The sequence below is a fragment of the Palaemon carinicauda genome, chromosome 7 (genome assembly GCF_036898095.1).
Source record: "Palaemon carinicauda isolate YSFRI2023 chromosome 7, ASM3689809v2, whole genome shotgun sequence".
In the NCBI taxonomy this organism is placed as follows: domain Eukaryota; kingdom Metazoa; phylum Arthropoda; class Malacostraca; order Decapoda; family Palaemonidae; genus Palaemon; species Palaemon carinicauda.
Window position 1 is genome coordinate 96642639 of NC_090731.1, and position 16475 is coordinate 96659113.

At 40.0% G+C, this 16475-nt stretch overlaps 2 protein-coding genes across 3 annotated transcripts in view; one reads left to right on the forward strand and one right to left on the reverse strand.

Moving 5' to 3' along the window:
• LOC137643972 (uncharacterized) overlaps positions 1-14510 on the reverse strand; it is a 111844-nt gene extending 97334 nt beyond the window's left edge. The window contains exons 1-2 of one of the 2 annotated variants that reach the window (XM_068376803.1): positions 7351-14510; positions 6842-6972 (exon numbers count right to left, since the gene is read on the reverse strand). In XM_068376803.1, coding sequence (XP_068232904.1) covers positions 10284-13208 — 2925 coding nt within the window. In that variant the 5' untranslated portion in view covers positions 13209-14510 and the 3' untranslated portion in view covers positions 6842-6972; positions 7351-10283. Of the gene's footprint in view, positions 1-6841; positions 6973-7350 lie in introns of those variants that run through there. The other variant, XM_068376804.1, reaches the window with a different exon arrangement.
• The window catches only part of LOC137643973 (large ribosomal subunit protein uL11-like), a 265311-nt gene that overhangs the window by 116367 nt on the left and 132469 nt on the right, over positions 1-16475 (forward strand). The gene's annotated exons all lie outside the window — the stretch shown is intronic.

The window sequence follows — 16475 nt, forward strand, 5'->3', positions numbered from 1 at the left end:
GGCCCTGAAGGCGTAGCTTTTCCTTTGGAGTCGAAATCCTAGGTAGGAGGAAGCGTGATGGTTCATTGGAACGTGCCAGTAGGCATCCGCCAGGTCTATGGAGACCGTGTAGGAACCTCGAGGCAGAAGGGTCCTTATTTTGTTGAAGAGTCAGCATCTTGAACTTGTCGTTCGCTATGAACTTGTTGAGGGGGGATAAGTCCAGAATGACTCTGAGTTTGTCGGAGTCTTTCTTGGGGACACAAAACAGTCTTCCTTGGAACCTGGTGGACTTTACCTTCCTTATCACCTTCTTGTTCAAGAGATCTAGGACATATTCTTCCAGAAGGGGGGTTGATTGTTGGAAGAACTGCTGGAATGTTGGGGGTGGTTGAGTCCAACTCCAGCCTAGACCCTTCTTGACGATGCTGTGTGCCCAGGGATCGAAGGTCCAACGATCCTGGAATTGGCGGAGTCTTCCTCCCACCGGAAGCACTTCATTGCTTCTGGTGTCCCGAGGGCTTGCTGCCTCGGCCGCTAGCTCCCTTTCCTCCTCTGCCTCTGGAGGGACGGCGAGACGCATCTCTGCCTGCACCTCTGTTTGAGCCTCTACCTTTGGGACGAAAGGTAGTCGTCTGTTGCTCGAAAGCAGGGGTGAAGACCGGTGACTGTGACAACACCGGTTGGGTGACCAGTTGAAAGGTCTGTTGTGGCTGAGCTGCCACTTGGGAGGTAGCGGGTTCCGGAAACTGACGTCTTGGTTGACGTTGCTGGGGTTTCTGTTTCGAAGATTTCCTCTTAGGTTGAGGTCCGTCGTCCTGAGAGGATTTCCTCTTCTTTGGCATGCCCCACTTGTGGAGAAGGTTCCTATTCTCCGTGGCGGCTTTGTCGGTGATCTCCTTCACAAGGTCAGAAGGAAAGAGGTGTTTGCCCCAGATGTTGGAGGAAATCAGCCTCCGGGGTTCGTGTTTCACAGTGGCACCTGCGAACACGAATTCACGACAGGCTCTCCGAGCCTTCATGAAGTGGTACATGTCCTTCACCAGGGTTGCCATGTGGGATTTGGCAAGTACCATGTAGTGGTCTGGTACTCTGGTGTCACAGGCCATAATGTCAAGTTGGACCTGGTGGGACATAGATGCTGCGAGCCTCTCCTTCGTATCTTGTTCCCGACGAAGGAGGTGATCGTTAAGTTTCGGGAGGTCTTCATTAAACTGACGTCCGGCGACGTCAGGATCTAGCTTTCCCACGACGAAAGTATGCTGGATGTCCTTCCAGTGTCGAGCGTCAGGGGGAGTAACTATGGAGAAGGGTCTGCACTCCTCCAGTGCAGGGCAGGCTTTCCCCTCTTCCACAGCTTTAAGGCACGCAGCGAAAGCCTTTTCCATGAATGGAAGTACCGCATTTTCAGGTGCGACGTAGGTAGGGTGCTTCTTGCTCAGGGCCGGAAGCTTAGAGCAGGTAAAACCCCTACTCTTGAACGTGTTGGCTAGCATAGCCTGGGCCTTCGCGAGATCGAACACTATCTCTTCTTTCGGTTCGGTCTCTTCTTTAGAGGCAGGTTCAGAGCGAAGTCGGACGTAACAGTCCGGGTAGGCCTCAAAATTTGGGAAGAATTCCACATCTTCCAGGGGGACCGAGCCGATCTTGTCGCTGACAAAGATTCTGCCGGTCGCTATCACCATATGCTCAGCATACCTCCATGGGTTGGCATGAGAGCAAGCGGGGAGATCCTTAACCGAGATCTTCTTCGGTTCTTTGGATCCCATCATAGACCTGATGAACTCCTGATTCTCCTTTAACCTGTCGTCCATGACGGCTCTAATCAACCGGATCATTTCCTGAGTGGATGATGAGGGTTCCGGGGTCGTGGAGGTAGACGGGAGAGACACTTCCGTCGGTGTAGGAGTAGGGGCGGAGATGGAAGGAGGAGCGACCTCTTGCTCCGACTCTGCGTATTCCACCTGGTCTTCGTCATCTTCAGCTCCTTGAGCCATAAGGGTCTTCTCCGTGTCTTCCGAGACATCCGACATGTGTTCGTCATCTTCGGAATCCAGGCGGCACTCGTGCATGGACTGGGCCATGACTACATCAGGTTCCACTGTAATTTGGACAGTGGGGATCGAATCCTTGGGTACCACAGAATCAGGGGAGGCCTTAGGGAACAGGAGTGACCTCAATTCTTCAGTGGCCAGGTACGGTCCGGTGGCATTCTTCTGGAAGCCACGCACCCACTTGCGTAGCTTCTCCCGAGAAGTGTCCCTGACCTCCGCTGAGGGAGGGTTATGGAAGGAATCAACTAGGTGAGCCTGGCAGACCGTACAATTCAGTGGGTCCCAGAATTTCAGATCCCCTTTCTTGTTAGCACAAGGGGCGTGAGTCCTGCAAGCCGTATGCCTGTAGAAGTGCGGGCGTTTCACAGCGCAGAAGTCGAAGTCACACTTCATCTGCTCCTCCTGTGGAAGAAAGAGAAAATGAGTATGGGGGGAGTCATAAGAATGGCTCTTAAGCTAAGTTAACATTAATCATTAATTTTAACTTAATGAAGGGTGTGATGCATAGAGATTGAAGTAGTAAAGAAAACATACTCCATGCATCCCGCCCGGCTGGCTACCGCAAGCTTTATCCTTGGATAATCCGAGATGGCCGAAGGCACAGGATAGTATTCCTTAAAAGTCCATAGGGCAATGGAATTCCATGGAAAATGCCAAGGATAAGTTTGGGACCGAGGTCACTCGGTCCCAAATTAGGGGGCTAACAGGTCCCTTAGGGTAACTGCTTCCGGCAACCAGCCGCGCTAAGATACACGCAGCATGCTGGAATTTTGAAGAATGCAAAGAGACAGCATGATTACTAATAGAACAGTACCAAGGCACTGATCTTAAGAGTGTAAACAGGCCATCTGTTTGCAGTGTAGGGCTATCAGTATTCATATGATAGCTAGTAGAAGGGGGTGCAAGTAGTCTTGACGCCTCCGGGGGGTTCCGGCAGACCTCCGGCACGCCGGAGGCCGCTCCAGCAGAGTTTTTGGCATTAGAAGAGACAATATGTAAGTCAAGAGTAATACCAGGGTGGCGGCTGCCGGAACAACGGCGGCACGCCGGCAGAGGAGCGGCGGCTCCGGCAGTCGGAGGATGCCGGATTGGTGACTGGGACAAGGATGGTTATAGCGCAACCAGGTTGCCGGCAGTGGATGTCGGCACTCCGGTGGCCGACCGGCAGGCGGACGGCGAAGCTAGGAGGAAGGAGGAGAGCCATCGGCAGGAGCCGGCGGCGGTCGGCAGTTCCCCGGCACGCGGGGGGCTGGCGGCATGAGGGTAGGGGAGAGTCACCAAGGTAGGAGGCGGGTATCGCCGACAGTGGAGGCGGCAAGGGACCGGCACCCGGATAGTGAGAGAGACAGGGGGAGGGATGTAAGAAGTCCAGTCATGGACTCCCAGACATCCCCCCCTGAGAGGGTGTACCCATGATAGAGGCTGGCTCTATCACCCAGAAGCAGGGGTCTCAGAGGACCGGGAGCTAGGGTAGCCCAAGGGAGGGCTAGGGGACACCCAAAGAGGGGGAGGCCTCTACATGCAGAACACATCCAGTGGCTAACCCCATAGGACACTATGAAGGGTATATGTACCAGAGCGGACTGCACATAGAAGCTCAAGGTAGCCCTATCACTCCACCCTAAGGAGGAGTTGTAGGACAGGGGACAGATGGGTATAGACTAACCTAAGTGTAGGCTAGGCTATACAAGAGATAGGTGGGGAGGGGAGAAGAGAAGAGTCTTCCATGGAAGGGGTTCTGTACCAGAGCGGCCACTAGGGAAAGGGAGGACACTCCCTAACCTAAGATAAGGCAGCCTGGCTGAAACGGTGCATGGGTACAGTTTCAGCAGGGGACAGAATAACCTTTCCAAAACCCAACCTAGAGCAGGGCTAAGAGCCCTGAACTAGGAAAGATAGAAGACATATCGCTATCGCAGGACAGTCATAGACTAGTCCTAGCCATAGAGGAAGGGCTAGCCGTTCCTCACTCTCGGACGCAACCCTAAGGGGGGTTCATTCCCTTAGGGAGGACTGAGAGGCGATAAAATACTCCGTTAGGCGCTTGATCCCTTTACTTAGTAAGGGAATCAAGGCTAAACAGAGGGAATGCCAAGGCAGGGGATGAAGGAAGCATATAGGGGTCCTACAGTAGGTTAGGTTAGGAAGGGACACTAACTAACCTATCCCCTATATGGTCCCTGAAGGCGAAAAACACTTGCATCACAGTCGAAAGTATTGTAAAATAATGCCACTATCTTCATAACTTAGCCTAGGATCACTAATAAAATCATGCATGAACACTTATATAGGCGCTCTGGCCTGGGGGCTATAGAAGCCGACTGGTATGAGGTCAATCGATGACCGATAAAAAGCGTCGAAACACGATATAAAAGTTCCTAGCTATGAAGACTAAATAAACTAATGTTATCGATTAGTAAATAAGGCTGGAAGCGTTGTTGTGGCTAACTAAATAAGGCATGCATGACAACGACGCCATAAAATGGCGGGTCCGGTAGAGGCACAGCTCTGCCACAAAACAACAATTATCTCGGAAAGTAATATTTACTTTACGGTCAGAGCTTAACTAAACAATACTGGAACCTTGTACTCAACTTTCCAGAAGAAGGCGAGGCTGAAGGTAGCGACATAACGTAGATGCAAAGCGATAAGTAAGGCACAGGGAAAATCCGTCTAAGTAGGGCGAGCTACTGAACAAAGGATGAAGACGGTCGTGACGTCATTTAAGCAATGGCGCCCGTTTGTTTACGTCTCGAGTACCAGAAGTAGCCACGAATGAGATTAGCTATGGAACTGCTCCCAGCTATTCTCAGCCCTTACACACCGAAGCATTAACTCTGTTCGGGGTGTAGATAGCTATGTGGCGCGTTAATACATGCGTCCCCTGTTGATATACGATGTCTTAAAAGGGAAACCTTTAGGATACTCGCTCCAGAAGTTAGAATTCTGTGATAACCTGTGGTTAAATTCTCTGGGAATATCTTAGTAGTTATTTACCCAAGGAAGCTACCAAAAAGGAACCTTCCATCAGGACGCCATGGCTTGAGCCCAAAAATAAAAACATCTGCCTTCATAACATAATATCCTTGCCGATAATAGCGGCACAGATAGGTAACGCCATCGCCGCCTCCCAAGGCTATTCCTAAATCATGGGCACAAAAACTATACCCAATACTGGGCGAGAACTGCCGCCAGTTACGACAATATCGGTAACGATGTCAGCATACTAAAATGACGATCATGCAAAAGAGTGTAGCAGTATAGGCCACATGGATAATATAGCAATGTATCGCTATAGTATGGCCCAGAAAAGGAATGCCGTTGGAGACGACGAAGTCCTAAGTACCAGCATTGCCGACAGTCTGACAACTCTCTTTATAAAGGAGAATGCTGCCGGGTTAATATGCCAGAAACCCCAAAGGGCTAGGCCTTCACACAATAAAACACTCACAATATAAATAATTTCGATATCAGTAAGGGGATCAACAAAATAATTATTCTCTCAAAATATAAAAAGGATTAGAATACGGCATCATACAACTGTCAGCGCACCGACAGGAAAGAGTGTACTCACCCTTCGCAAAGGGGAACTCTAAATGAATACCGTAAACCAACTAGAGAGCGTATGTAGCAAAATGGCCGGACGGACATGCCGAAACTGATACGAACTCACAAAAGACCAAAATAATAAATCATAATGAATATATATAAAATTGAGTCCTTAGTATCGTAATGCTAATCGTAATGAAAATATATATAAAATTGAGTCCTTAGCATCGTAATACTAAACAAAAACTAACTAACGTGAAACTTACCCATAAAATTAAAGTAAACACAAAAAACAAGAGGCCATTGGAGACTAAGCCCGACGCCATGCTAGCAGGACTCGAAGCGCTTTGGCTTCCTCTAACCAAAAGCTAAAAATAATAAGTCCCCGAAGGGAATGAAACCAAAATTAGCATAAATAAAGGCAGAGAGAGGTAAATACTCAACTTTGACGAAGAAGAGGAAGCCATTTCCCCCCCCCCAAAGAAAAAACTGTGAAAGAAGCGCCCAAAAAAACAATTGAACTGTAGCCAAAAGCTGCAATCGAAGGAATGAGAAGCGGGACCGTATTGGGGCACTAGAAGGGGAAAGGATGTGTAATGGCTCCTTACTTATCCTACTCCTTAGTGGACTAGACTGGGAAAATTCTGTTTGGGGTGCAGATATCTATGGTTATCTTAGGATACGTCCCTGATTATACATGATATCTTCGGATAGTCGTTTCTGGGGGTTGGAACCCCGTGATACCTGACAGTAATTCTCTTGTAATATCAATTGCAGAAATATTAAACTGTAGAGGTTACTAGAAGGAACTTCCATCAGGGCGACATGGCTTGAGCCCAAATGTGTATATATATATATATATATATATATATATAAAAATAATTAAATGGTGATTAAATAGGTTGCAAAGCAAACATTTTCCCTTTTATTCCAGAATTAACTAGTATTTGCAAGAGATATATTGTTTAAAGGTACATACTATTTCTTCTTTAATATTTGAAAAATTTCTTTACTTACTCTTTTACAATTTTTGGGATGTTATATATATATATATATATATATACATACATACATACATACATACATACATACATACATGCATATATATATATATATATATATTATAAGAGATTATGCATATATATATATATATATATATTATAAGAGATTAAATGGTAATTAAATAGGCTGCAAAGCACAAAAAGGCGTAAGTATACCCACTATTTTATTTCCATCCATTTGTAGTTGATTGTCATATCTTATTTTAGCTCTCCGAAACACCTCCCCAATAAATTTTTGATAAGTCATGGCTGAAAACGAACAACTGAACGCGTACCACTTCAGGAACTGATGAAAAATGGTGTAATCTTGGGTGAACACCACAAAAGATCTAAAAGAGTAAGTAGAGAAATTTCAGATATTAAAAAAAATCGTATGTACCTTTAAACAATATATCTTTTGCAAATAAAGTTAATTCTGGAATAAAAGGGAAATATGTGCTTTGCAACCTATTTAATCACCATTTAATTACATTATATATATATATATATATATATATATACTCAAAAGAATCCAAAATAGTAAACATATAGAATCTTCAATAAATATGGAAACCTAAACTTACCCTAATTTGGTTTGCATATTAACAGGTTCTTTAACAGATTTTCAAGGATTCTTTTCTGTTCCTATCATTCAATAAATCGAGACATTGCGTTGTGTTTAAATCATTATTTGACCAGGAATAAAAATATTCACATTTATTACTAACCTTAACTATTCATTGTAACACTTCCTATCCGGCAACCCGAAGTACAGTCTTATTTTACAAATGTTCGTCATTAACGATATCTAACGTGCATGCATGCCCTTCAATATCACTAACATAACAAAACACTTATAAAACCTTGACTTAGCTTTTAATCCATGATGATAAGAACTCTCTTGGTGGTGTGTTAATTCAACCCTCCAACGATGAGATACCGGACCCAATTCGTAACAGAGCTATGTCGGTACTAACTCCTTCTGAGTTATATTACTCAAAGACGACTGAAGATCCACGCATGCGCGACCCGTATTCGTCAAAACAAACTTTAACAACTCGTTAACAATTGCTTAGAGTCAAACCACTATTCAATATATTTTGCCTTACAAAAACTTCAACAAAAAGAAATGTTATATTATTACAAAATAATTCAATACAACAATTATAATTTTCTACGCATCTCACATTGCATAATGTTCATAATATTTCCCTTACAAAATAAAAGATAAATGACTGTTTACTGGTCTTTATATATCGTAAGTCACGATACACTCCCAGCAAACAGAAACAATATTTACAGTTATAATTGTCCCGCTTGAATGAGGGCTCTTCTCGCCTCAGTAGCCGTCTGTGCTGTTTTCCTGCTCGGTCGGGTGCTTTTGTTATCAGTTTTCTCAGATATGACAACATCAGTCTCTTGCCATAATTCCAAAGGATATAGCTTGACAACAGGTCTCATTACTTGACCTTGTGGGGTTTTTAAAGTAACCACGCGCAAGACATCATCCGGTCCCACGTGTAATTTGACAATTTGACCAAGCTTCCAACGACTTCTCGGTCCTTCATCGTGTATCAACACAACATCTTCCATTTTGGGCCAAGATTCGTGTCTGATTCCTCCCCGATGAGTTTCTCTGAGAGAAGTTAAATATTTTCTCTCCCACCCTTTCCACAGATCATCACATTTTTTTGTAATATACAAAAATCGCTTTCCAACAGCCTTATTTTCACCATACAGAGGGTCCTTAGTTCATCTTTCCAATCTATGACTTCCCTAGGGAAAGATCTCAATCTACGTTCTAAAATCAAATGATTGGGCGTCAGAATATCCAACTGGTCAAGATCTCTCGATGTATAACTTAAGGGTCTGTCATTAATAATTGCTTCAAGTTCAGTCACAACACAGGAAAGTTCATTAAAGCTGAGAAAGGCCTGACCTATTACTTTCTGTAGACATGTTTTCAAAAGACCAATCAATCTTTCCCATATAGCTCCAAACCAAGGTGCTCTGGCCGGTATGAACTTCCATTTACATTCGATAGCATTCAGGTGTTCTTGCACTAAGGAACTTTCTGCCATGTTTTTCAAATAAACTGAAGTCGATACAAAGGTAGTAGCATTGTCACTTAGCATTAAAGAAGGAAATCCCCGACGGCTACAAAACTTTCGGAACACCATAAGAAACGAATCGCAGGACAGATCTTTTACTAATTCGATATGGATTCCTCTAGTAAATGGACAAGTAAACAACACAATATAGGCTTTTTCAGGATTTTGCTGTTTCTCCTTAGTTAACAACGCTCCTGTATAATCTACCCCTGTAACGCTAAAGGGTTGTTTTCTCTGCACCCGAAATTCTGGCAATGGTGGAGCAATATTTACACAGTAGGGTCTTCCTTGTGTTTTCTTACAGATTACACAATGATGAATTACACTTTTGGATAATTGGCGAAGCTGTGGGACCCAATATTCCTGTCTCACACTTGCCACGGTTGCATTTACTCCCATGTGAGCTTATAAACAGTGATGCTCCCTTACTATCAATTTTGTGAGAAAACAACTTTTCGGCAGTAAGATTGGGAATTTTATTTCCGCCGCCTGTGCGACATGTTCCAATATTCCTCTGCATCTTATAATTCCTTCTCCCAAGAAGAGATTTAATTGTACTAATAAGGTCAATTTTAAAACTTTACCCCCTTTTTCCAAAGCTTTATATTCTTCCGGAAAGTATTCCTTTTGTAAGAGGATAATCATTTTATTTTTAGCTTGTTGAAGTTCTTCCAGCGTTAAACTTCCAATTTTTCTACAGCCAGTTGATTTGCAATTGTGAATAAATCGCCTAATCCAAGCTATAGTTTTACAAAATTTATCCACTCTACTAAATCTTTCCCAGTTCAGCAGATGGGTTTTTTCACTGTTCTCTAAAAGATGGACTTGAATAACTTCATCCTGTGCTTGTGCTTCTTTCACCCATGTCCTGTCAATAGGATAGGTGTGGTTTTCTGATTTTAACCAGGGAGGTCCCTCCCACCAAAAGGAGTTATTTCTTACTTCTGCTGTCCTTTTTCCTCTAGTAATCCAGTCGCTAGGGTTTTCTGAAGATGGGACGTAAGAGAACACGATCCCCGTGTTTATAGAGTTAATTTCCAATACTCTATTTTTCACAAATACTGGCAAATTATTCTTTGTCACTAACCATCCCAGGGCAACTTTACTATCAGACCAAATTATTATTTTCTCAAATTTATTTCCTTCAAAAGTTTCAACTATAAATTCACACAATCTTGTACCTAACAACAAAGCCATTAATTCTAATTTAGGTACAGTCAACTCTTTAATGGGTGCTACTCACCCCTTTGCCATAATCAGAGACGAAGTTTTACCACTTGCTCGATAGGCCACACAACCATAAGCTGTTATGCTAGCATCACAGAAAATGTGGAGATAATCCGTTTTCTCCAGATTAGTGCCTCTGGAGAAGGAAATACTGAGACTTTTCTCTAAGTCTTTGGACAACTCATTCCACTGTTCTAATAAAGGAACTGAAAGTAGATCATCCCATTTCAACTGCTGTTTCCACAAATCCTGTAAAAATATTCTAGCTCGTATCGTAATAGGGATAAGCATTCCTAAAGGATCATAAATTTGGGCAATTGCACTTAGAATATTTCATGTTTTGTTTGACCGGTCTTAAGGTGATTAGGTTTTATTGTTAATTTATCATTAGATATGTTCCAATTTAGGCCTAAGACTTTATAGGTTTGCTTCTCTTCTGATTTTATACGATAAGCACCCGCAATAGTATTCAAAAGATCACTATTACTAGTCCATTCCTTTAAATATAAGTGCGCCTGTGCAAATATTTTGTTTGCGCCAAAAAATAAGTTTATTAATTCTTCTTCATTATTGGAGGTAAATTGAAGGTTGTCCACATATAATCCCCTTCTCATCATATCCACCATTTCAGTACAACTCGTATCCTTTCTTACAGCTGCCAGATGTGATTTAATAGTGGCATTCAACAGAAACGGAGAACACGTAGCCCCAAACAATACCACCCTAAACCTATATATAATTAATTCGCTATTTGGATCCGTTGGGTCTTGCAACCATAAAAACCGTGTGTAATTGCAGTCTTCTTCTCTCAATTGTACTATAAGAAATGCTTTTTCTATATCACTAATACAGGCGTAGTTGTTAGTTCTGAACTGCAATAAGACCTTGAGCAAATCTGTCGTAATATGTGGTCCAGTCCACAGACAGTCGTTAAGGCTCAATCCATTTTTACCTTGTCTCCAGGAACAGTCAAAAACTATTCTGATTGGAGTGGTGGCACTATCTTTCTGTACACTATGATGTGCTAGATAATGACAATCTTCAACCACATTGTTTTTATCTACCCTTTCAATAAACCCCCTATCCTCCTGATCCTTCAGGATTTTCTGATAGTGGTTCAGGTAGGCTTCATCCTTCTGAAATTTTGCACACTGTTGCTTAACCCGGCCCAACGCCATGCCAAAATTGGATGGAAGCCTCGACTTATTAGACTTCCATGGTAAGGCCACAACATATTGCTTCTCCATTACAGAATATACAATGGTACTTTCAAAGTCTTCAAGAACCTTTCGATCATGTTCTTTCAATTCATTGCAGTCAATACCTACTTTATCTAAATTCCACAAAATATCCAAATCATTCCTTATATCACTATCAAGTTTATGAGTAGCTTCAATTACTTCCTCGTTAGTTGCTAGCTTTAACACAGTTACCTGGGTTTCCTGTATTGGAGGGGCATTACAGGACCCTGTCGCAACATATCCAAATATGGTATGTAAGAATATCAATTTTCCAGCCTCTCTGAATCCGGGGTGTAATATGTTATAGACATTATCAACGCCTACCAACATATCAATGGGTGCTTGTTTGTCCACAGGCAGATCGAAATCCTTGTCCGCTAGACAAATTTTGGTTTTACACAATGTTTTCAAATTTCGTTTAACGTTGAATTTCTTAGTATACTCTGGTAACTCATCTACCACAATACAATCCATAATAATCAATCTACCCTTATAAGGTATGGAAACACTAACCGTCTCATACTCATTCACAGGTTTGCTTGTCAAATAACCCCTTAAGGCAATTTTTTCCGTGCCTTTAGATCTATACTGTACGTCCTTAAGTGCTGACTTCCTGATAAAGGTTCGGTCTGCACAAGTGTCCAATAATCCACGAAGGCGTACCAAATGTCTTCCTTTACCTTTTAACACAATTGTGGCTGTTGGTAAAATTGACCTCTGCTTGGGTTTCTGACCCTGATCACTTACGGAAAGTGTTCCAACCTGCACACCATTATTATTACGTTTATTTGCTGATTTATTTGTTGATTTACTTGGTTTGCTGGTTTGTTGTTTATCACATAATACACGATGATGTTTTAATCTGCATCCGTTTCCAAAAATTTGTTTTTCACAATCTACACTAAAATGTTTATTCGATGCACACACAAAACATAATCGTAAAAACCCGAGACGACTCAGTTTCTTATCCCTACTGGCATAAGTTTTACACTGTGTCCACCAGTGTTCCCCTTCACACAATGCACATTTTCTTGTTTGTTGAGAACTAAATCTACTCACATTTCCTTTGCTCTTAGGTCTAACAGATTGTGATTGATTAACTGTAAACGTATATATTGTTGATAAAGTTCCAGGTTTACTTACATCTGTCGAGATGAAAGATCTTAGATTGTGAATTTCTTCTTCCAGATATTTCTTAAATGTATCAAATACAAGCCAATCATCCCCACTTCTGCGTTTTACAGTTTCACTAACACTCTTAGGCAACTTACCATGAAGCAAAATAGTGTAGAGCTCATTCAACTCCAGGTTTTCACTTTCTAATGATCTGATCGAACATTCAAAATTTGCTCTGAATGATTGCAATGCTTCTGAATCAGGAGATGGAGACTCCATTTCTAGTAATCTTCTTACTAGAACTCGTTTGATCTCATCATTTTTCCCATATGTGGTTCTAAGGAGAGATATAGCTTGTGAATAATTCGCAGCTTCCAACTTAAATCCTGAAATCAGTTTTAGAGCATCTCCTGTGAGCAAACTTTGCAGATATGAGAATTTCTGAATCAGTTCTAAATCCCCTCGCTGGTGTACCGCCACATTGTACAATTCCCAAAAGGAATTCCACTCCAACACATCTCCAATGAAATGTGGGAGATCCAATTTAGGTAATCTAACATTAGTCTTATGTGTGGGTGGAGGATTTCCAGAAAAACTACTTCCTGATATCGCTGTGATGGCATTGCTCAACTTATACCAATGTTCACCAACTACTACTTCATATTCTGCTTGCTCTTCCACTTCTTTCATTTGATCTTCTTCAGTGGTTAAGGCTAATATCTTTTCATTCAAGTCGTGCACAATCTTCATTTGCTTCATAATTAAATCCTTAATTGAAGACAATGTATTGACATTACCTGCAGCAATAGCAGAGTCTATCTTATTTACCCATTTGGTGATTACGCCCTTGTAACCACCTCGTGACCTCACCAAAGCTTCTTTATCAGACATTTTTCCAAAGATAATTATCAAACCAGCTAAAACCAATAGATTTTCAAATTTTCAGCAATTTCAACAAACAACTGTTCATACAGAATATACAATTTCAACAATTTTTCATATATAACCACCCCATAAAATACAATTAATTAACACACTTCAAGAGAAATTCAATTCAAGATTTATCAGCAGAATTAGATACAACTTATAACAAATGCAATGTAAGATGCGTAGCTCCCCATCCCCACCCCACTTGGTCCACTTGTGTTATTACCATTCTCCTGAAGCAGCATCACTGCTGACTATCATATATTCTTCTCGCTGATGTTTCAGAGGCTTCTTGAGTTGAATAAACTCCATCATGACCTAGATCCTTTTCAGTAAGACCATTATTAATGATATAGTAACTGATTGACTTACGTAACCTTTGGTTCAACCTATTTTGATTTCTTCGATATTTGTCATAGGTTACATATCTCAGGCTTGTACGGGGTTCTACAGTAACGATATAGACTATCTTTACTCCGTCCACATTGGAGATATCCTTTGCCAGGTCTATGATATTATTTCGAATATCACTTGTTGATTCAACACCTTCACTATCTATATCATTACTTCCTACAAAAAGCACAACTGCCTCTGCTTCACACCCTTTTACTTCTTCAGATGTAATATCATTGCACGTAGCACCACCTATTCAACGTGTCACAAAACAAAGGGTTCCCTCCTCTTCATTTATCTCATCAAAGGTATCTTCCCTTTTCTTTACCTGGGAATGTCCTAGGATCAGCACTATGCGTTTTTCTGTTTCTTCATTTTCATTATCTGACATTTCTACGTCTGATATTTCTATGTCCGACATTGTTAATAATTCACTAAAATGTTTACCACAGGAGAAAAAATAGACCAAGTAAGGGTGTATGAAGGAACTACCTAATAATTACTTAGTACATTATTTTCAACAACACAACTATATTAAATTCTTTCCCATAGAGTTTCGTTTTAAACAACTTCAACTTAACTGCTCGGTCATTAATAAGATGGTCACCTGTGCAACAACGTTATTCCTAATTAATACCGATACTAGTTTAACCCATCAATGGATTCCCGATCATTGCCAAATGGACGCCTTGTGCGACAACGATATTATCAATGTCGACGCAAACTCACACAACTCGAAAATTTCACCATAGGAAAGAATCAATTTATTAACTTCACTTTCAGCTAATAACGAATTGCCGAAACTCAACTACGTAAAAATTATTGCTACTTTAAATCATTTTTCAATAAAAATCACAACTAGTGAAAAATAGTTTTCATACTTAAATGTTTTTAATTAGTGGCAACGATTAACACTGATCAATTCAGAATGTATAACGCATATAAAATATCCAATCTCCTCATATGATTCACGGCAAAAAAGTACGGTGTCAACTGTTTTCTAAATTGCCAATTGCGACCTAGCCATAACAACCCGCCGCCACGAACACTTTCTCACGACACGTAATGTTGGTAAAAACATCTCTCAAACATATTCACGTATTAACACCAATATTAATGTTAAATATATACGTTATCCCTCAGTATTAATCATCACAATCGATAATAATAATAATCCTGGTCACGGCACCATTATATATTTACTCAAAAGAATCCAAAATAGTAAACATATAGAATCTTCAATAAATATGGAAACCTAAACTTACCCTAATTTGGTTTGCATATTACCAGGTTCTTTAACAGATTTTCAAGGATTCTTTTCTGTTCCTGTCATTCAATAAATCGAGACATTGCGTTGTGTTTAAATCATTATTTGACCAGGAATAAAAATATTCACATTTATTACTAACCTTAACTATTCATTGTAACACTTCCTATCCGGCAACCCGAAGTACAGTCTTATTTTACAAATGTTCGTCATTAACGATATCTAACGTGCATGCATGCCCTTCAATATCACTAACATAACAAAACACTTATAAAACCTTGACTTAGCTTTTAATCCATGATGATAAGAATCTCTTGGTGGTGCGTTAATTCAACCCTCCCCCGATGAGATACCGGACCCGATTCGTAACAGAGCTATGTCGGTACTAACTCCTTCTGAGTTATATTACTCAAAGACGACTGAAGATCAACGCATGCGCGACCCGCATTCGTCAAAACAAACTTTAACAACTCATTAACGATTGCTTAGAGTCAAACCACTATTCAATATATTTTGCCTTACAAAAACTTCGACAAAAAGAAATGTTATATTATTACAAAATAATTCAATACAACAATTATAATTTTCTACGCATCTCACATTGCATAATGTTCATAATATTTCCCTTACAAAATAAAAGATAAATGACTGTTTACTGGTCTTTATATATACACTATCGTGATTTCATCGTAAGTCACGATAATATATATATATATATATATATATATATATATATATATATATATATATATATATATATATATATATATATATATATTAATATATATATATATATATATATATAAATATATATATATATATATATATATATATATATATATATATATATATATATATATATATATATATATATATATATATATATATATATATATATATATATATATATATATATATATATATATATATATTTACATATATATATATATATATATATATATATATATATATATATATATATATATATATATATATATATATATATATATTTATAGATATATATATATATATATATATATATATATATATATATATATATATATATATAACCAAAAAAAATCTTATGCAAATCTAGTTAGTTCTGGAATAAAAAGGGCAATGATTTTTCGATAACTTTATCATATTTGAAGCAATTATAATGGCTGGTAAGAAAGAGATTGACGTTGTCTATAGTTCGACGTTTGTTTTGTGAGCCTGAATCCAGGAAGGATGTTGCCAACAAAAGAATCAAAAACAGTGGCGTAGCTAGGGGGTACTGCTAAATAAAGGGAGGGCACTAAGCTATCGGAACAACCCTATACATGCCAATTTCAGATGCATTCTAAAGCCATATGAGAAGGGTCTTAGATCATATTCTAAGATCAGCGGTGGATATTTAGGCATTATACAGGTATCTGTGATTATGTTATATTATATCAAATAAAAAAGAGATACATGGTACTTTATAATCATACGTAATTACTAATTAGGAAGAATTACAGATATAAAAATTAAAAACATATATTAAGCAAGCAAAATGCATTAATTCCTGTAATTCCTATGCGTATAGA